Source organism: Lethenteron reissneri, unplaced genomic scaffold (assembly GCF_015708825.2).
Source record: "Lethenteron reissneri isolate LAM-NWPU_2019-01 unplaced genomic scaffold, ASM1570882v1 scaffold_138, whole genome shotgun sequence".
NCBI lineage: Eukaryota > Metazoa > Chordata > Hyperoartia > Petromyzontiformes > Petromyzontidae > Lethenteron > Lethenteron reissneri.
The window spans coordinates 1-21,382 of NW_026891091.1; the positions used below are offsets into that span (position 1 = coordinate 1).

General features: G+C 57.1%; 2 protein-coding genes across 4 annotated transcripts; both read left to right on the forward strand.

The window, feature by feature from the left end:
- The first annotated feature begins 1,018 nt into the window (after positions 1–1,018).
- APPBP2 (amyloid beta precursor protein binding protein 2) lies at positions 1,019–12,909 on the forward strand. Of its 3 annotated transcripts, none has more exons than XR_009757453.1 (3): positions 1,019–1,180; positions 7,321–12,559; positions 12,623–12,909. XR_009757453.1 is itself a non-coding variant. In XM_061581085.1 (3 exons), exons 1-3 carry the CDS (start codon positions 1,027–1,029, stop codon positions 12,715–12,717), a joined length of 495 nt encoding a protein of 164 aa, XP_061437069.1. In that variant the 5' UTR covers positions 1,019–1,026; the 3' UTR covers positions 12,718–12,909. The 3 variants fall into 3 exon arrangements, 2 of the variants coding, with proteins under 2 accessions (XP_061437069.1, XP_061437068.1); XM_061581085.1 differs by having other exon boundaries at positions 7,321–7,560; positions 12,617–12,909; XM_061581084.1 differs by having other exon boundaries at positions 7,321–12,909.
- A 337-nt stretch (positions 12,910–13,246) lies between these two features.
- LOC133362128 (serine-rich adhesin for platelets-like) lies at positions 13,247–16,518 on the forward strand. The gene is made up of 2 exons (XM_061581083.1): positions 13,247–13,252; positions 14,273–16,518. Exons 1-2 carry the CDS (start codon positions 13,247–13,249, stop codon positions 16,508–16,510), a joined length of 2,244 nt encoding a protein of 747 aa, XP_061437067.1. The 3' UTR covers positions 16,511–16,518.
- The last annotated feature ends 4,864 nt before the right edge of the window (positions 16,519–21,382 follow it).

The following is a 21,382-nucleotide window of genomic DNA, read 5'->3' on the forward strand; positions in this document are numbered from 1 at the left end:
TGTGTGTACCATGTGTGTGTTTGTGTGACACTGTGTGTGTGTACTGTGTGTGTGTACACTGTGTGTGTGTGGTACACTGTGTGTGTGTCACTGTGTGTGTGTGTGTGTACACTGTGTGTGTGTACACTGTGTGTGTCTTTCTGTGTGGACTGTGCGTGTCTGTGTGTGTGACTGACTGTGTCTCTGTGTGTACACTGTGTGACTGTGTGTGTCTGTGTGTGTGTGACTGTGTGTCTGTGTGTGTGACTGTGTGTGTGTACACTGTGTGTGTGTGTGTACACTGTGTGTGTGTACACTGTGTGTCTGTGTCTGTATGTGTGTGCCTCTGTGGTGTCTCTGTGTGTGACTGACTGTGACTGTGTCTGTGTATGTGTGTGACTGTGTCTGTGTATGTGTGTGACTGTGTCTGTGTGTGACTGACTGTGACTGTGTCTGTGTGTGACTGACTGTGTGTGTGTGTGTGTACACTGTGTGTGTGTACACTGTGTGTGTGTGTACACTGTATGTGTGTGTACACTGTATGTGTGTGTACACTGTAGTGTGTGTGTACACTGTGTGGTGTGACTGTGTGTGTGTACACTGTGTGTGTACACTGTGTGTGTGTGTGTGTACACTGTGTGTGTGTGTACACTGTGTGTGTATGTGTCTGACTGTGACTGTGTGTGTGTGACTCTGTGTGTGTGTACACTGTGTGTGTGTGTGACTGTGTGTGTGTACACTGTGTTTGTGTGTGTGTGACTGTGTGTGTGTGTACACTGTGTGTGTGTACACTCTGTGTGTGTGTACACTGTGTGTGTATGTGTCTGACTGTGTGTGTGTGTGTGACTCTGTGTGTGTGTGTATACTGTGTGACTGTGACTGTGTGTGTGTAACTGTGTGTGTACACTGTGTGTGTGTATGGCTGTGTGTACACTGTGTCTGTGTGTAACTGTGCGTGTGCGTGTGACTGTGTGTGTGTGTGACTGTGTGTGTGTGTGTGACTGTGTGTGCGTGTCTGTGTCTCTGTGTGCGCAGGAGGCGGAGGAGATGCACGTCAAGGCCATCCAGATCAAGGAGCAGCTGCTGGGCGATGAGGACTACGAGGTCGCTCTGTCCGTGGGTCACCTGGCCTCGCTCTACAACTACGACATGCACCTCTACGACGACGCAGAGCGCCTCTACCTGAGGTCCATCGCTATCGGTACACACACACAGCTACACACACACAGCTACACACACACAGCTACACACACACACACAGCTACACACACAGCTACACACACAGCTACACACACACAGCTACACACACACACACAGCTACACACACACACACAGCTACACACACAGCTACACACACACACACAGCTACACACACAGCTACACACACAGCTACACACACACACACAGCTACACACACACACACAGCTACACACACAGCTACACACACACAGCTACACACACACACACAGCTACACACACAGCTACACACACAGCTACACACACACAGCTACAACACACACACAGCTACACACACAGCTACACACACAGCTACACACACACAGCTACACCCGGCCGGGTACGGCTACCCATTTGCGACCCTGGTGCGGCGGGTACGGGTAAGGAATCAAAACCCGTCTGCGACCTCTGGTTTGGCCGCTGTGGTGGCTACAGACGCCATGAGGGGAGAGGCCAATCTGAGTTGGCCCTCCCCCCACAGCACTGCCCACCACAGCGTTGCCGTCCGGCACCACGGGGAGGTAGGAGTTGTTCTTGCCGGACACCACCACCGCCACTGCCACCACCGCCACCACCAACACCGCCATCACCACCGCCAACACCAACACCACCACCAACACCACCGCCACCACCAACACCACCGCCAACACCAACACCACCGCCAACACCACCGCCACCACCAACACCACCGCCAACACCAACACCACCACCAACACCACCACCAACACCACCGCCACCACCAACACCACCGCCAACACCACCGCCACCACCAACACCACCATCACCACCACCAACACCACCGCCACCACCGCCAACACCACCGCCACCACCGCCAACACCACCGCCACCACCGACACCACCACCAACACCACCACCAACACCACCATCACCACCGCCACCACCAGCCAACACCACCGCCACCACCGCCACCACCGCCAACACCACCGCCACCACCAACACCACCACCAACACCACCACCAACACCACCATCACCACCGCCACCACCTGCCAACACCACCGCCACCACCGCCACCACCGCCAACACCACCGCCACCACCGCCAACACCACCGCCACCACCGCCAACACCACCATCACCACCGCCAACACCACCACCAACACCACCATCACCACCGCCATCACCACCGCCAACACCACCACCAACACCACCACCATCACCACCGCCACCACCGCCAACACCACCATCACCACCCGCCATCACCACCGCCAACACCACCACCAACACCACCACCATCACCACCGCCAACACCACCATCACCACCGCCAACACCACCATCACCACCGCCAACACCGCCACCACCAACACCACCATCACCACCGCCACACCACCATCACCAACACCACCATCACCACCGCCAACACCACCATCACCACCGCCAACACACCGCCACCACCGCCAACACCACCGCCACCACCGCCAACACCACCATCACCACCGCCAACACCACCACCAACACCACCATCACCACCGCCATCACCACCGCCAACACCACCACCATCACCACCGCCAACACCACCACCATCACCACCGCCAACACCACCACCATCACCACCGCCACCACCGCCAACACCACCATCACCACCACCAACACCACCATCACCACCGCCAACACCACCATCACCACCACCAACACCACCATCACCACCGCCAACACCACCATCACCACCGCCACCACCGCAACACCACCATCACCACCGCCAACACCACCATCACCAACACCACCATCACCACCGCCAACACCACCATCACCACCGCCAACACCACCATCACCACCACCAACACCACCATCACCACCGCCAACACCACCATCACCACCGCCAACACCACCATCACCACCGCCACCACCGCCACCACCAACACCACCATCACCACCGCCACCACCAACACCACCATCACCACCGCCAACACCACCGCCAACACCACCGCCATCACCACCGCCAACACCACCACCAACACCACCATCACCACCGCCACCACCAACACACCATCACCACCACCAACACCACCATCACCACCGCCACCACCAACACCACCATCACCACCACCAACACCACCATCACCACCGCCACCACCAACACCACCATCACCACCACCAACACCACCAACACCACCAACACCACCATCACCACCGCCACCACCAACACCACCAACACCACCGCCAACACCACCAACACCACCAACACCACCATCACCACCGCCACCACCAACACCACCATCACCACCGCCACCACCGCCAACACCACCGCCACCACCGCCAACACCACCATCACCACCACCAACACCACCATCACCACCGCCACCACCAACACCACCATCACCACCACCAACACCACCATCACCACCGCCACCACCAACACCACCATCACCACCACCAACACCACCAACACCACCATCACCACCGCCACCACCAACACCACCATCACCACCGCCACACCACCAACACCACCAACACCACCATCACCACCCGCCACCACCAACACCACCATCACCACCGCCAACACCACCACCGCCACCACCGCCACCACCAACACCACCATCACCACCGCCATCACCACCGCCAACACCACCAACACCACCAACACCACCATCACCACCGCCACCACCAACACCACCATCACCACCGCCAACACCACCATCACCACCGCCAACACCACCATCACCACCGCCAACACCACCATCACCACCGCCACCACCAACACCACCATCACCACCACCAACACCGCCAACACCACCATCACCACCGCCAACACCACCATCACCACCCGCCACCACCAACACCACCATCACCACCGCCACCACCGCCAACACCACCATCACCACCGCCAACACCACCATCACCACCGCCAACACCAACACCACCATCACCACCACCACCACCGCCAACACCACCATCACCACCGCCAACACCACCATCACCACCGCCACCACCAACACCACCATCACCACCGCCAACACCACCATCACCACCACCATCCCACCGCCAACACCACCATCACCACCGCCAACACCAACACCACCATCACCACCACCACCACCGCCAACACCACCATCACCACCGCCACCACCAACACCACCATCACCACCGCCAACACCACATCACCACCGCCAACACCACCATCACCACCGCCACCACCAACACCACCATCACCACCGCCACCACCGCCAACACCACCATCACCACCGCCAACACCACCATCACCACCGCCACCACCAACACCACCATCACCACCACCAACACCACCATCACCACCGCCACCACCAACACCACCATCACCACCGCCAACACCACCATCACCACCGCCACCACCAACACCACCATCACCACCACCAACACCACCATCACCACCGCCAACACCACCATCACCACCGCCACCACCAACACCACCATCACCACCACCAACACCACCATCACCACCGCCAACACCACCATCACCACCGCCACCACCAACACCACCATCACCACCGCCAACACCACCATCACCACCCGCCACCACCAACACCACCATCACCACCGCCAACACCACCATCACCACCGCCACCACCAACACCACCATCACCACCACCAACACCACCATCACCACCGCCAACACCACCATCACCACCGCCACCACCAACACCACCATCACCACCACCAACACCACCATCACCACCGCCAACACCACCATCACCACCGCCACCACCAACACCACCATCACCACCACCAACACCACCATCACCACCCGCCAACACCACCATCACCACCGCCACCACCAACACCACCATCACCACCACCAACACCACCATCACCACCGCCAACACCACCATCACCACCGCCACCACCAACACCACCATCACCACCACCAACACCACCATCACCACCGCCAACACCACCATCACCACCGCCACCACCAACACCACCATCACCACCGCCAACACCACCATCACCACCGCCACCACCAACACCACCATCACCACCGCCACACCACCATCACCACCGCCAACACCACCATCACCACCGCCACCACCAACACCACCATCACCACCGCCAACACCACCATCACCACCGCCACCCACCACCACACCCCATCACCACCACCAACACCACCATCACCACCGCCACCACCGCCAACACCACCATCACCACCGCCACCGCCAACACCACCATCACCACCGCCAACACCACCATCACCACCGCCACCACCAACACCACCATCACCACCACACAACACCACCATCACCACCGCCACCACCAACACCACCATCACCACCACCAACACCACCATCACACCCGCCACCACCAACACCACCATCACCACCGCCACCACCAACACCACCATCACCACCGCCCACCACCGCCAACACCACCATCACCACCGCCACCACCAACACCACCATCACCACCGCCACCACCAACACCACCATCACCACCGCCAACACCACCAACACCACCAACACCACCATCACCACCGCCACCATCATCACCACCATCACCACCGCCACCACCAACCCACCATCACCACCGCCACCACCAACACCACCATCACCACCGCCACCACCAACACCACCATCACCACCGCCACCATCATCACCACCATCACCACCGCCACCACCGCCAACACCACCATCACCACCGCCACCACCAACACCACCATCACCACCGCCACCACCAACACCACCATCACCACCGCCAACACCACCAACACCACCAACACCACCATCACCACCGCCACCACCAACACCACCATCACCACCGCCACCACCAACCACCACCATCACCACCGCCAACCACCAACACCACCATCACCACCGCCACCACCAACACCACCATCACCACCGCCAACACCACCAACACCACCAACACCACCATCACCACCGCCAACACCAACACCACCATCACCACCGCCACCATCATCACCACCATCACCACCGCCACCACCAACACCACCATCACCACCGCCACCACCAACACCACCATCACCCACCGCCCCCACCAACCACCACCTCACCACCGCCACCATCATCACCACCATCACCACCGCCACCACCGCCAACACCCACCATCACCACCGCCACCACCAACACCACCATCACCACCGCCACCACCAACACCACCATCACCACCGCCAACACCACCAACACCACCAACACCACCATCACCACCGCCACCACCAACACCACCATCACCACCGCCACCACCAACACCACCATCACCACCGCCACCACCAACACCACCATCACCACCGCCACCACCAACACCACCATCACCACCGCCACCATCATCACCACCATCACCACCGCCACCACCGCCAACACCACCGCCACCACCAACACCACCATCACCACCGCCACCACCAACACCACCAACACCACCAACACCACCATCACCACCGCCACCACCAACACCACCATCACCACCGCCACCACCAACACCACCATCACCACCACCAACACCACCATCACCACCGCCACTGCCACCACCAACACCACCATCACCACCACCAACACCACCAACGCCAACACCACTGCCACCACCGCCACCACTACCACCACCGCCACCACCAACACCACCAACGCCAACACCACTGCCACCACCGCCACCACCAACACCACCACCGCCAACACCACCACCAACACCACCGCCACCACCAACACCACCAACGCCAACACCACTGCCACCACCACCACCGCTGCCACCACCGCCACCACCACCGCCACTACCGCCACCGCCACCACCACCACCAACACCGCCACCACCACCACCAACCCAACACCGCCACCACCAACACCACCACAACCGCCGTCACCATTAACCACACCCACCCTCCACCCCTCCACCCACCCACCCTCCACCCACCCTCCACCCACCCTCCACCCCTCCTCCACCCCTCCACCCACCCACCCCCCCACCCCTCCACCCACCACGGCCGCCACCACCACCACCACCGTTAACCCCACCCACCCGCCCCTCCACCCACCCCTCCACCCACCCTCCACCCACCCCCCCCCTCCACCCACCCACCCACCCACCCCCCCACCCCTCCACCCACCCACCCCTCCACCCACCCCTCCACCCACCCCTCCACCCACCCTCCCACCGCCCCGCCAGGCAAGAAGCTCTTTGGCGAAGGCTACAGCGGCCTGGAGTACGACTACCGCGGCCTCATCAAGCTCTACAACTCGGTGGGCGACGTCGCCAAAGTGTTCCACTTCCACGAGGTGCTGGCCAACTGGAACCAGCTCAGGGACCGGCAGTTCGAGGTGAACGACGCGCTGGATGAAGTCTCGCGCGCCGCTCGCTCCACCGAGGAGGTCGTGGGAGCTTTCCTCGCCGGCGGTGGCGGTGGCGGTGGCGGTGGTGCCGGTGGTGGCGGTGGTGCCGGTGGTGCCGGTGGTGGTGGTGGGATAGCGGCGGTTTTGCCGCCGTTACCGTTACCGCAGCAGCAGCAGCAGGAGGATGACCATCAGGAGGAGCCGTTCTGAACCGGATCAGACCGGACCACACAGCCGGAACGGACTGGATCAGACCGGACCGCAGAACCGGAACGGACTGGATCAGACCGGACCGCAGAACCGGAACGGACTGGATCAGACCGGACCGCAGAACCGGATCGGACTGGATCAGACCGGGCCGCAGAACCGGAACGGACTGGATCAGACCGGACCGCACAACCGGATCGGACTGGATTGGATGGACCGCCCCTCTCTGGCTGAATGCCAGTCGCTCCGTTAGTTCACCCACTCACTCAGCCAGCCAGATAGTCACTCAGCCAGCCATATCACATGCCAGCCAGATAGTCACTCAGCCAGTCACTCAGCCAGCCATATCACATGCCAGCCAGATAGTCACTCAGCCAGTCACTCAGTCAGCCATATCACATGCCAGCCAGATAGTCACTCAGCCAGCCAGATAGTCACTCAGCCAGCCAGATAGTCACTCAGCCAGCCATATCACATGCCAGCCAGATAGTCACTCAGCCAGTCACTCAGCCAGCCATATCACATGCCAGCCAGATAGTCACTCAGCCAGTCACTCAGCCAGCCATATCACATGCCAGCCAGATAGTCACTCAGCCAGTCACTCAGTCAGCCATATCACATGCCAGCCAGATAGTCACTCAGCCAGTCACTCAGCCAGCCATATCACATGCCAGCCAGATAGTCACTCAGTCAGTCACTCAGCCAGCCATATCACATGCCAGCCATATAGTCACTCAGCCAGTCACTCAGTCAGCCATATCACATGCCAGCCAGATAGTCACTCAGCCAGCCAGATAGTCACTCAGCCAGCCATATCACATGCCAGCCAGATAGTCACTCAGCCAGCCAGATAGTCACTCAGCCAGCCAGATAGTCACTCAGCCAGTCACTCAGCCAGCCATATCACATGCCAGCCAGATAGTCACTCAGCCAGTCACTCAGCCAGCCATATCACATGCCAGCCAGATAGTCACTCAGCCAGCCAGATAGTCACTCAGCCAGCCAGATAGTCACTCAGCCAGCCATATCACATGCCAGCCAGATAGTCACTCAGCCAGTCACTCAGCCAGCCATATCACATGCCAGCCAGATAGTCACTCAGCCAGCCAGATAGTCACTCAGCCAGCCAGATAGTCACTCAGCCAGTCACTCAGCCAGCCATATCACATGCCAGCCAGATAGTCACTCAGCCAGCCAGATAGTCACTCAGCCAGCCAGATAGTCACTCAGCCAGCCATATCACATGCCAGCCAGATAGTCACTCAGCCAGTCACTCAGCCAGCCATATCACATGCCAGCCAGATAGTCACTCACTCAGTCACTTAGCCATATCACATGCCAGCCAGATAGTCACTCAGTCAGTCACTCAGCCAGCCATATCACATGCCAGCCAGATAGTCACTCAGCCAGTCACTCAGTCAGCCATATCACATGCCAGCCAGATAGTCACTCAGTCAGTCACTCAGCCAGCCATATCACATGCCAGCCAGATAGTCACTCAGCCAGTCACTCAGTCAGCCATATCACATGCCAGTCAGATAGTCACTCAGTCAGTCACTCAGCCAGCCATATCACATGCCAGCCAGATAGTCACTCAGTCAGTCACTCAGCCAGCCATATCACATGCCAGCCATATAGTCACTCAGCCAGTCACTCAGTCAGCCATATCACATGCCAGCCAGATAGTCACTCAGCCAGTCACTCAGTCAGCCATATCACATGCCAGCCATATAGTCACTCAGCCAGTCACTCAGTCAGCCATATCACATGCCAGCCAGATAGTCACTCAGCCAGTCACTCAGTCAGCCATATCACATGCCAGCCAGATAGTCACTCAGTCAGTCACTTAGTCAGCCAGCCATATCACATGCCAGCCAGATAGTCACTCAGCCAGCCATATCACATGCCAGCCAGATAGTCACTCAGCCAGTCACTCAGCCAGCCAGATAGACACTCAGCCAGCCATATCACATGCCAGCCAGATAGTCACTCAGATAGTCACTCAGCCAGCCAGATAGACACTCAGCCAGCCATATCACATGCCAGCCAGATAGTCACTCAGATAGTCACTCAGCCAGCCATATCACATGCCAGCCAGATAGTCACTCAGCCAGTCACTTAGCCATATCACATGCCAGCCAGATAGTCACTCAGTCAGTCACTCAGCCAGCCATATCACATGCCAGCCAGATAGTCACTCAGACACTCAGCCAGCCATATCACATGCCAGCCAGATAGTCACTCAGATAGTCACTCAGCCAGCCATATCACATGCCAGCCAGATAGTCACTCAGCCAGTCACTCAGTCAGCCATATCACATGCCAGTCAGATAGTCACTCAGTCAGTCACTCAGCCAGCCATATCACATGCCAGCCAGATAGTCACTCAGTCAGTCACTCAGCCAGCCATATCACATGCCAGCCAGATAGTCACTCAGCCAGTCACTCAGTCAGCCATATCACATGCCAGCCAGATAGTCACTCAGCCAGTCACTCAGTCAGCCATATCACATGCCAGCCAGATAGTCACTCAGTCAGTCACTCAGTCAGCCATATCACATGCCAGCCAGATAGTCACTCAGCCAGCCAGATAGTCACTCAGCCAGCCAGATAGTCACTCAGCCAGCCATATCACATGCCAGCCAGATAGTCACTCAGCCAGTCACTCAGCCAGCCATATCACATGTCAGCCAGATAGTCACTCAGCCAGTCACTTAGTCAGCCATATCACATGCCAGCCAGATAGTCACTCAGTCAGTCACTCAGCCAGCCATATCACATGTCAGCCAGATAGTCACTCAGCCAGTCACTCAGTCAGCCATATCACATGCCAGCCAGATAGTCACTCAGCCAGTCACTTAGTCAGCCATATCACATGCCAGCCAGATAGTCACTCAGCCAGTCACTCAGCCATATCACATGCCAGCCAGATAGTCACTCAGCCAGTCACTCAGCCAGCCATATCACATGCCAGCCAGATAGTCACTCACTCAGTCACTTAGCCATATCACATGCCAGCCAGATAGTCACTCAGTCAGTCACTCAGCCAGCCATATCACATGCCAGCCAGATAGTCACTCAGCCAGTCACTCAGTCAGCCATATCACATGCCAGCCAGATAGTCACTCAGTCAGTCACTCAGCCAGCCATATCACATGCCAGCCAGATAGTCACTCAGCCAGTCACTCAGTCAGCCATATCACATGCCAGTCAGATAGTCACTCAGTCAGTCACTCAGCCAGCCATATCACATGCCAGCCAGATAGTCACTCAGTCAGTCACTCAGCCAGCCATATCACATGCCAGCCATATAGTCACTCAGCCAGTCACTCAGTCAGCCATATCACATGCCAGCCAGATAGTCACTCAGCCAGTCACTCAGTCAGCCATATCACATGCCAGCCATATAGTCACTCAGCCAGTCACTCAGTCAGCCATATCACATGCCAGCCAGATAGTCACTCAGCCAGTCACTCAGTCAGCCATATCACATGCCAGCCAGATAGTCACTCAGTCAGTCACTTAGTCAGCCAGCCATATCACATGCCAGCCAGATAGTCACTCAGCCAGCCATATCACATGCCAGCCAGATAGTCACTCAGCCAGTCACTCAGCCAGCCAGATAGACACTCAGCCAGCCATATCACATGCCAGCCAGATAGTCACTCAGATAGTCACTCAGCCAGCCAGATAGACACTCAGCCAGCCATATCACATGCCAGCCAGATAGTCACTCAGATAGTCACTCAGCCAGCCATATCACATGCCAGCCAGATAGTCACTCAGCCAGTCACTTAGCCATATCACATGCCAGCCAGATAGTCACTCAGTCAGTCACTCAGCCAGCCATATCACATGCCAGCCAGATAGTCACTCAGACACTCAGCCAGCCATATCACATGCCAGCCAGATAGTCACTCAGATAGTCACTCAGCCAGCCATATCACATGCCAGCCAGATAGTCACTCAGCCAGTCACTCAGTCAGCCATATCACATGCCAGTCAGATAGTCACTCAGTCAGTCACTCAGCCAGCCATATCACATGCCAGCCAGATAGTCACTCAGTCAGTCACTCAGCCAGCCATATCACATGCCAGCCATATAGTCACTCAGCCAGTCACTCAGTCAGCCATATCACATGCCAGCCATATAGTCACTCAGCCAGTCACTCAGTCAGCCATATCACATGCCAGCCAGATAGTCACTCAGCCAGTCACTCAGTCAGCCATATCACATGCCAGCCATATAGTCACTCAGCCAGATAGTCACTCAGCCATATCACATGCCAGCCAGATAGTCACTCAGCCACTCACTCAGTCAGTGAGATAGCTCCCCAGCCAGATAGCCATCTAGCCAGCCCAGCCCAGCCCAGGCAGCCAGCCCAGCCCAGCCAGCCCAGCCCAGGCAACCCAGCCCAGCCCAGCCAGCCCAGCCCAGCCCAACAGCTACTTACCCCCCACACCCGCGCTGTGGGGGGTGTGACGCTGTGGTGTGACACTGGGTGTGTGACGCTGTGGGTGGGATGCTGTGGGTGTGACACTGGGTGTGTGACGCTGTGGGTGGGATGCTGTGGGTGTGACACTGGGTGTGTGACGCTGTGAGTGGGACACTGGGGTGTGTGACGCTGTGGGTGGGATGCTGTGGGTGTGACACTGGGTGTGTGACGCTGTGGGTGGGATGCTGTGAGTGGGACACTGGGTGTGTGACGCTGTGGGTGTGACGCTGTGGGTGTGTGACGCTGTGGGTGTGACGCTGTGGGTGTGACACTGGTGTGACACTGGGGTGTGACGCTGTGGTGTGACACTGGGTGTGTGACGCTCTGGGTGGGACGCTGTGGGTGTGTGACGCTGTGGGTGGGATGGAGGAGGTGGTGGAGGTGGTGGAGGTGGTGGAGGTGGTGGAGGTGGTGGAGGTGGTGGAGGAGGTGGAGGTGGTGGAGGAGGTGCAGGAGGTTGGGGGTTGATTAAAGGCGACCGTTTATTGGTTTTTGGCTTTTTGGGAAGTGAGCAAAGTGGAGACGTTTAGCCCCAACAACCGGCACCACCACCACCACCGCCACCACCAACACTGCCACCACCACCACCGCCACCACCGCCACCACCGCCAACAACCACCGCCACCACCAACACTGCCACCACCACCACCGCCAACAACAACCACCACCACCAACACCACCGCGACGTGTTCTCTGGGCGGCACGGGGCTCAGTCCACTCGGCAGCGGCTCGCGGATGTGGGGGGGGGGCTGGTGATGGGAAGGAGGGGGGGGGCTGAGGGGGAGGGCTGAGGGGGGGGGCCGAGGGGGGGTTAGGGAAGGAGGGGGGGGGGCTGATGGGGGGCTGATGAGAGTGACGACGTCATCGTCGTCTGCTGCTGTTGCATGGACACAGGCCTGTGTCCCCGCGGGGTGGTCGGTTGTGGTCGGTTGTGGTCGGTTGTGGTCGGTTGTGGTCGGTTGTGGTTGGTTGTGGTCGGTTGTGGTCGGTTGTGGCCGGTCGTGGCCGGTTGTGGCGGCTGCGGTTTGTGGTTGTTGCCGCGTTACGGACCCCGCCGTGATGGTGGTTGGTTGTGGTCGGTTGTGCTTAGTTGTGGTCGGTTGTGGTTGTGGCGGCTGCGCTCGTCGCCACACCGGTGGGGAGGGGGGGACGAGGGGGGGGGACGAGGGGGGGGGACGTGGGGGGAGGGGGGGGGTGGGGGGGGGACATGGAGGGAGTCTTGGAATTGGATTCTGGATTGAGACTCGGGGAGACCGGGTCTCAGGGTCACTGAGACTCGGGGAGACCGGGTCTCAGGGTCAGAGTCTCCACTGAGACTCAGGGAGACCGGGTCTCAGGGTCAGAGTCTCCACTGAGACTCAGGGAGACCGGGTCTCAGGGTCAGTGAGACTCAGGGAGACCGGGTCTCAGGGTCAGAGTCTCCACTGAGACTCGGGGAGACCGGGTCTCAGGATCCCAGTTCCAGGAGACTTATCAGATCATCACCAAGGTCAATGGAGACCCTGATACCCGGTCTCCCCGAGTCTCAGTGGAGACTCTGACCCTGAGACCCGGTCTCCCTGAGTCTCACTGACCCTGAGACCCGGTCTCCCTGAGTCTCAGTGGAGACTCTGACCCTGAGACCCGGTCTCCCTGAGTCTCAGTGGAGACTCTGACCCTGAGACCCGGTCTCCCCGAGTCTCAGTGACCCTGAGACCCGGTCTCCCTGAGTCTCACCCTGACCCTGAGACCCGGTCTCCCTGAGTCTCACCCTGACCCTGAGACCCGGTCTCCCTGAGTCTCAGTGGAGACTCTGGGTCTGAGACCCGGTCTCCCTGAGTCTCAGTGACCCTGAGACCCGGTCTCCCTGAGTCTCAGTGAAGACTCTGACCCTGACCCCCGGTCTCCTTGACCCTGACCCCCGGTCTCCCCGAGTCTCGGTGGAGACTCCCATCACCGAACTCGTCACGTTCACCGCGGTTGTAAATGACACGGCGTCGTTATATTACTATTATTGTTGTTGTTGTTGTCGTTGTTGTTGTTGATTGTTGTTGTTCGTTGCTGTCACGCTCGTTATAATTACTGACGCTGCTTTTGAAACGGGAGTGGTGTCACCCAGCGGGTCACCCAGTGAGTCACTCAGCGGGTCACCCAGTGAGTCACTCAGTGAGTCACTCAGTGAGTCACCCAGCGGGTCACCCAGTGAGTCACTCAGCGGGTCACCCAGTGAGTCACTCAGTGAGTCACTCAGTGAGTCACCCAGCGGGTCACCCAGTGAGTCACTCAGCGGGTCACCCAGCGGTGCACCCAGTGAGTCACTCAGCGGGTCACCCAGTGAGTCACTCAGTGAGTCACTCAGTGAGTCACCCAGCGGGTCACCCAGTGAGTCACTCAGCGGGTCACCCAGCGGTGCACCCAGTGAGTCACTCAGCGGGTCACCCAGCGGTGCACCCAGCGGGTCACCCAGTGAGTCACCCAGTGAGTCACTCAGTGAGTCACTCAGTGAGTCACCCAGTGAGTCACTCTGAGTCACCCAGCAGGTCACCCAGCAGGTCACTCAGCAGGTCACTCAGCAGGTCACTCAGCAGGTCACTCAGCAGGTCACCCAGCAGGTCACCCAGCAGGTCACTCAGCAGGTCACTCAGCAGGTCACTCAGCGGGTCACCCAGCGGGTCACCCAGCGGGTCACCCAGCGGGTCACCCAGCGGGTCACCCAGCGGGTCACTCAGCGGGTCACCCAGCGGGTCACTCAGCGGGTCACTCAGCGGGTCACTCAGCAGGTCACCCAGCAGGTCACCCAGTGAGTCACCCAGCGGGTCACCCAGCGGGTCACTCAGCGGGTCACTCAGCAGGTCACCCAGTGAGTCACCCAGCAGGTCACCCAGCGGGTCACTCAGCGGGTCACTCAGCGGGTCACTCAGCGAGTCACTCAGCGAGTCACCCAGTGAGTCACCCAGCAGGTCACTCAGCAGGTCACCCAGTGAGTCACTCAGCGGGTCACTCAGCAGGTCACCCAGTGAGTCACCCAGCAGGTCACTCAGCAGGTCACCCAGTGAGTCACCCAGCGGGTCACTCAGTGGGTCACCCAGCAGGTCACCCAGTGAGTCACCCAGCAGGTCACTCAGCAGGTCACCCAGTGAGTCACCCAGCAGGTCACCCAGTGAGTCACCCAGCGGGTCACTCAGTGGGTCACCCAGCAGGTCACCCAGTGAGTCACCCAGCAGGTCACTCAGCAGGTCACCCAGTGAGTCACCCAGCAGGTCACCCAGTGAGTCACCCAGTGAGTCACCCAGCAGGTCACTCAGCAGGTCACTCAGTGGGTCACTCAGCGGGTCACCCAGTGAGTCACCCAGCAGGTCACTCAGCAGGTCACCCAGTGAGTCACCCAGCAGGTCACCCAGTGAGTCACCCAGCGGGTTACTCAGTGGGTCACCCAGCAGGTCACCCAGTGAGTCACCCAGCAGGTCACTCAGCAGGTCACTCAGTGGGTCACTCAGCGGGTCACCCAGTGAGTCACCCAGCAGGTCATCCAGCAGGTCACTCAGTGAGTCATTCAGTGAGTCACTCAGTGGGTCACTCAGCGGGTCACCCAGCAGGTCACCCAGCAGGTCACTCAGTGAGTCATTCAGTGAGTCACTCAGTGGGTCACTCAGCGGGTCACCCAGCAGGTCACCCAGCAGGTCACTCAGTGAGTCATTCAGTGAGTCACTCAGTGGGTCACTCAGCGGGTCACCCAGCAGGTCACCCAGCAGGTCACTCAGTGAGTCATTCAGTGAGTCACTCAGTGGGTCACTCAGCGGGTCACCCAGCAGGTCACCCAGCAGGTCACTCAGTGAGTCATTCAGTGAGTCACTCAGTGGGTCACTCAGCGGGTCACCCAGCAGGTCACCCAGCAGGTCACTCAGTGAGTCATTCAGTGAGTCACTCAGTGGGTCACTCAGCGGGTCACCCAGCAGGTCACCCAGCAGGTCACTCAGTGAGTCATTCAGTGAGTCACTCAGCGGGTCACCCAGCAGGTCACCCAGCAGGTCACCCAGCAGGTCACTCAGTGAGTCATTCAGTGAGTCACCCAGCAGGTCACTCAGTGGGTCACTCAGCGGGTCACCCAGCAGGTCACCCAGCAGGTCACTCAGTGAGTCATTCAGTGAGTCACCCAGCAGGTCACTCAGCGGGTCACTCAGCAGGTCACCCAGCAGGTCACTCAGTGAGTCATTCAGTGAGTCACTCAGCGGGTCACCCAGCAGGTCACCCAGCAGGTCACTCAGTGAGTCACCCAGCAAGTCACCCAGTGGGTCACCCAGCGTGTCACCGCTCACCCTGCCATGTGACGCTCGTGATAAATAAATAAATAAAGCCGATAAAACCGAATTGCTTCTCCTGCTTCCTTCCTGCTGCTGCTCCTGCTGCCTCCCCCTCCCCCACTGCTGCTGCCTTCCTCCTGCTGCTACCCGCAGCTGCAGCAGCAGCAGCAATCATCGTTGGCTCTACAGAGACACGGCCATCGTGAACCCCCTGAGAGAGAGAGAGAGACACCCAGACCCGGTGTTGAACCCAGATTCTCTGTGTGTGTGTGTGTTCACCACTGTGTGTGTGTGTTCACCACTGTGTGTGTGTGTGTACACTACTGTGTGTGTGTGTGTACACTACTGTGTGTGTGTGTGTGTACACTACTGTGTGTGTGTGTGTACACTACTGTGTGTGTGTGTGTGTACACTACTGTGTGTGTGTGTGTACACTACTGTGGTGTGTGTGTGTACACTACTGTGTGTGTGTGTGTGTACACTACTGTGTGTGTGTGTGTGTGTACACTACTGTGTGTGTGTGTGTGTGTACACTACTGTGTGTGTGTGTGTGTGTACACTACTGTGTGTGTGTGTGTGTGTACACTACTGTGTGTGTGTGTGTGTACACTACTGTGTGTGTGTGTGTACACTACTGTGTGTGTGTGTGTACACTACTGTGTGTGTGTGTGTGTACACTACTGTGTGTGTGTGTGTACACTACTGTGTGTGTGTGTACACTACTGTGTGTGTGTGTGTACACTACTGTGTGTGTGTGTGTACACTACTGTGTGTGTGTGTGTACACTACTGTGTGTGTGTGTGTACACTACTGTGGTGTGTGTGGTACACTACTGTGTGTACACTACTGTGTGTGTGTGTACACTACTGTGTGTGTGTGTGTACACTACTGTGTGTGTGTGTGTACACTACTGTGTGTGTGTGTGTACACTACTGTGTGGTGTGTACACTACTGTGTGGTGTGTGTACACTACTGTGTGTGTGTGTGTGTACACTACTGTGTGTGTGTGTGTACACTACTGTGTGTGTGTGTGTGTACACTACTGTGTGTGTGTGTGTGTACACTACTGTGTGTGTGTGTGTGTACACTACTGTGTGTTGTGTGTGTGTACACTACTGTGTGTGTGTGTGTGTACACTACTGTGTGTGTGTGTGTACACTACTGTGTGTGTGTGTGTACACTACTGTGGTGTGTGTGTGTACACTACTGTGTGTGTGTTGTGTGTACACTACTGTGTGTGTGTGTGTGTACACTACTGTGTGTGTGTGTACACTACTGTGTGTGTGTGTACACTACTGTGTGTGTGTGTGTGTACACTACTGTGTGTGTGTGTGTGTACACTACTGTGTGTGTGTGTGTTCACCACTGTGTGTGTGTGTGTACACCACTGTGTGTGTGTGTGTACACTACTGTGTGTGTGTGTGTACACCACTGTGTGTGTGTGTGTACACCACTGTGTGTGTGTGTATACCACTGTGTGTGTGTGTATACCACTGTGTGTGTGTGTGTGTACACTACTGTGTGTGTGTGTGTGTACACCACTGTGTGTGTGTGTGTGTACACCACTGTGTGTGTGTGTACACCACTGTGTGTGTGTGTGTGTACACTACTGTGTGTGTGTGTGTGTACACCACTGTGTGTGTGTGTGTACACCACTGTGTGTGTGTGTATACCACTGTGTGTGTGTGTGTACACCACTGTGTGTGTGTGTGTACACCACTGTGTGTGTGTGTGTTCACCACTGTGTGTGTGTGTGTACACCACTGTGTGTGTGTGTGTGTTCACCACTGTGTGTGTGTGTGTACACTACTGTGTGTGTGTGTTCACCACTGTGTGTGTGTGTGTACACTACTGTGTGTGTGTGTGTACACTACTGTGTGTGTGTACACTACTGTGTGTGTGTGTGTGTGTACACCACTGTGTGTGTGTGTGTACACCACTGTGTGTGTGTGTGTTCACCACTGTGTGTGTGTGTGTTCACCACTGTGTGTGTGTACACCACTGTGTGTGTGTGTGTACACCACTGTGTGTGTGTGTGTTCACCACTGTGTGTGTGTGTGTACACCACTGTGTGTGTGTGTGTACACCACTGTGTGTGTGTGTGTACACCACTGTGTGTGTGTGTTCACCACTGTGTGTGTGTGTGTACACCACTGTGTGTGTGTGTGTACACCACTGTGTGTGTGTGTACACCACTGTGTGTGTGTGTGTGTACACCACTGTGTGTGTGTGTGTGTGTACACCACTGTGTGTGTGTGTGTACACCACTGTGTGTGTGTGTGTTCACCACTGTGTGTGTGTGTGTACACCACTGTGTGTGTGTGTGTACACCACTGTGTGTGTGTGTTCACCACTGTGTGTGTGTACACCACTGTGTGTGTGTGTGTACACCACTGTGTGGTGTGTGTACACTACTGTGTGTGTGTGTACACTACTGTGTGTGTGTGTACACTACTGTGTGTGTGTACACTACTGTGTGTGTGTGTACACCACTGTGTGTGTGTGTTCACCACTGTGTGTGTGTGTGTACACCACTGTGTGTGTGTGTGTTCACCACTGTGTGTGTGTGTGTACACTACTGTGTGTGTGTGTGTACACTACTGTGTGTGTGTGTGTGTACACTACTGTGTGTGTGTGTGTGTACACTACTGTGTGTGTGTGTGTGTACACTACTGTGTGTGTGTGTGTGTACACTACTGTGTGTGTGTGTGTGTACACTACTGTGTGTGTGTGTGTGTACACTACTGTGTGTGTGTGTGTGTACACCACTGTGTGTGTGTGTGTGTACACCACTGTGTGTGTGTGTACACCACTGTGTGTGTGTGTGTACACCACTGTGTGTGTGTGTGTACACTACTGTGTGTGTGTGTGTACACTACTGTGTGTGTGTGTGTACACACTGTGTGTGTGTGTGTGTACACTACTGTGTGTGTGTGTGTACACTACTGTGTGTGTGTGTGTACACTACTGTGTGTGTACACTACTGTGTGTGTGTACACCACTGTGTGTGTGTGTGTACACCACTGTGTGTGTGTGTGTGTACACTACTGTGTGTGTGTGTGTACACTACTGTGTGTGTGTGTGTACACTACTGTGTGTGTGTGTGTACACTACTGTGTGTGTGTGTGTACACTACTGTGTGTGTGTGTGTACACTACTGTGTGTGTGTGTGTACACCACTGTGTGTGTGTGTGTGTTCACCACTGTGTGTGTGTGTGTTCACCACTGTGTGTGTGTGTGTTCACCACTGTGTGTGTGTTCACCACTGTGTGTGTGTGTGTTCACCACTGTGTGTGTGTGTGTGTGTTCACCACTGTGTGTGTGTGTGTGTTCACCACTGTGTGTGTGTGTGTGTTCACCACTGTGTGTGTGTGTGTGTTCACCACTGTGTGTGTGTGTGTACACCACTGTGTGTGTGTGTTCACCACTGTGTGTGTGTACACCACTGTGTGTGTCCTGTGTGTGTACACCACTGTGTGTGTGTGTGTACACCACTGTGTGTGTGTGTGTACACCACTGTGTGTGTGTGTACACCACTGTGTGTGTGTGTACACCACTGTGTGTGTGTGTACACCACTGTGTGTGTGTACACCACTGTGTGTGTGTGTACACTACTGTGTGTGTGTGTACACTACTGTGTGTGTGTGTACACTACTGTGTGTGTGTGTGTACATATGGATGCACACGCACACCACTGTGTACACATGCACACACTCATGCAGAGTTGAGAGGGGTGGAGTGGTCGATGGTACAAAATACCCAGGCAGGTGCTTAGTACTGGTAGGAACCTCCTGGTTACACCAGCCCACAAGGGATTATTGTGTCCGTCCGTCCGTCGTGCATCCAAAAATGGGAAGGGTGGGGCTGGGTAGAGAGGGGAGGGTGGGGATGGGCTGGGTGGGGAGGGGCTGGTCACCCCGTGGTGCCCTTATAAAACTCAACGTTTAACCTACTCACGCCGGCTTGTGCCCGCCCTCACAGTCGGGCATATTTGCGGAATACACCACGCCGCCGTTGACCCTGCAGGCCATTGACCGAGCAACCCGACGTTCCTACCAGCTCCCTCCACAGGACAATGTGTTATTGGTGGGGCTGATGGTAAGGCCCCACCTCTTAGTGGCAAGCTCCAGTCTCAGCAGCAGCGTCTCCAACTCCTCTTCTGAATGAGCAGCAATTACCAAATCATCGGCTTACATAACGTGGTTGACCAATAGGGAGCCATCCCTTGATCGCACCCGGGCGTCGATCAGCCTCCCATTGTATCTGTACCAGATGGAAATTCCTCCGGTACAGCCATCGAAGGCTTCACGAACTACGCGGTCAAAATAGATGTTACATAAAGTGGGAGCCAGAGGACATCCCTGTCGCACCCCAAGGTGAACAGGGAATGGCTCCGACTCCGGGCCAGAAACTCGCTCCACCTCAGGGGCCGTCCATAAATGACGTCACGAACCTGGGGGGGGGGGGGGTCAGACATTTGTGACAATGTGTGACGAGGGGGGGGGGGCAGGGGGAGTTTGAGAAATGACAGAGCGATTTGTGATCGCGGGCCACTGAGGCAGACTCCATCTCCTCAGCAACCCGCGACCACCACCAATCATCCTTGCAGCGCCTCACGGCTCTCCGAACCTCCGAGCGAAGGCTGCGGTAAGCCTCCTCCTCATTCTCCGACGTGGGATGCTGTAGCCGACGAGAGTGGGCCTGTCGCTTCTTCTCAGCCAGCTTGAACACCTCCTCTGTCAGCCAGGGTCTCTGGGGAGGTCTGGACCGTGTACTCAAAGCAGCTGCATGAGCCACAGTCCTAAACCTCGCCCATTGACCCTCGACATCAGGAGTGGGGGACGATGGCAACCCCAGCCGCAAGCGGCGACGAAATTCAAATTTTTTTGGGTCTCATCTTCTTGGTTCTTAAAGC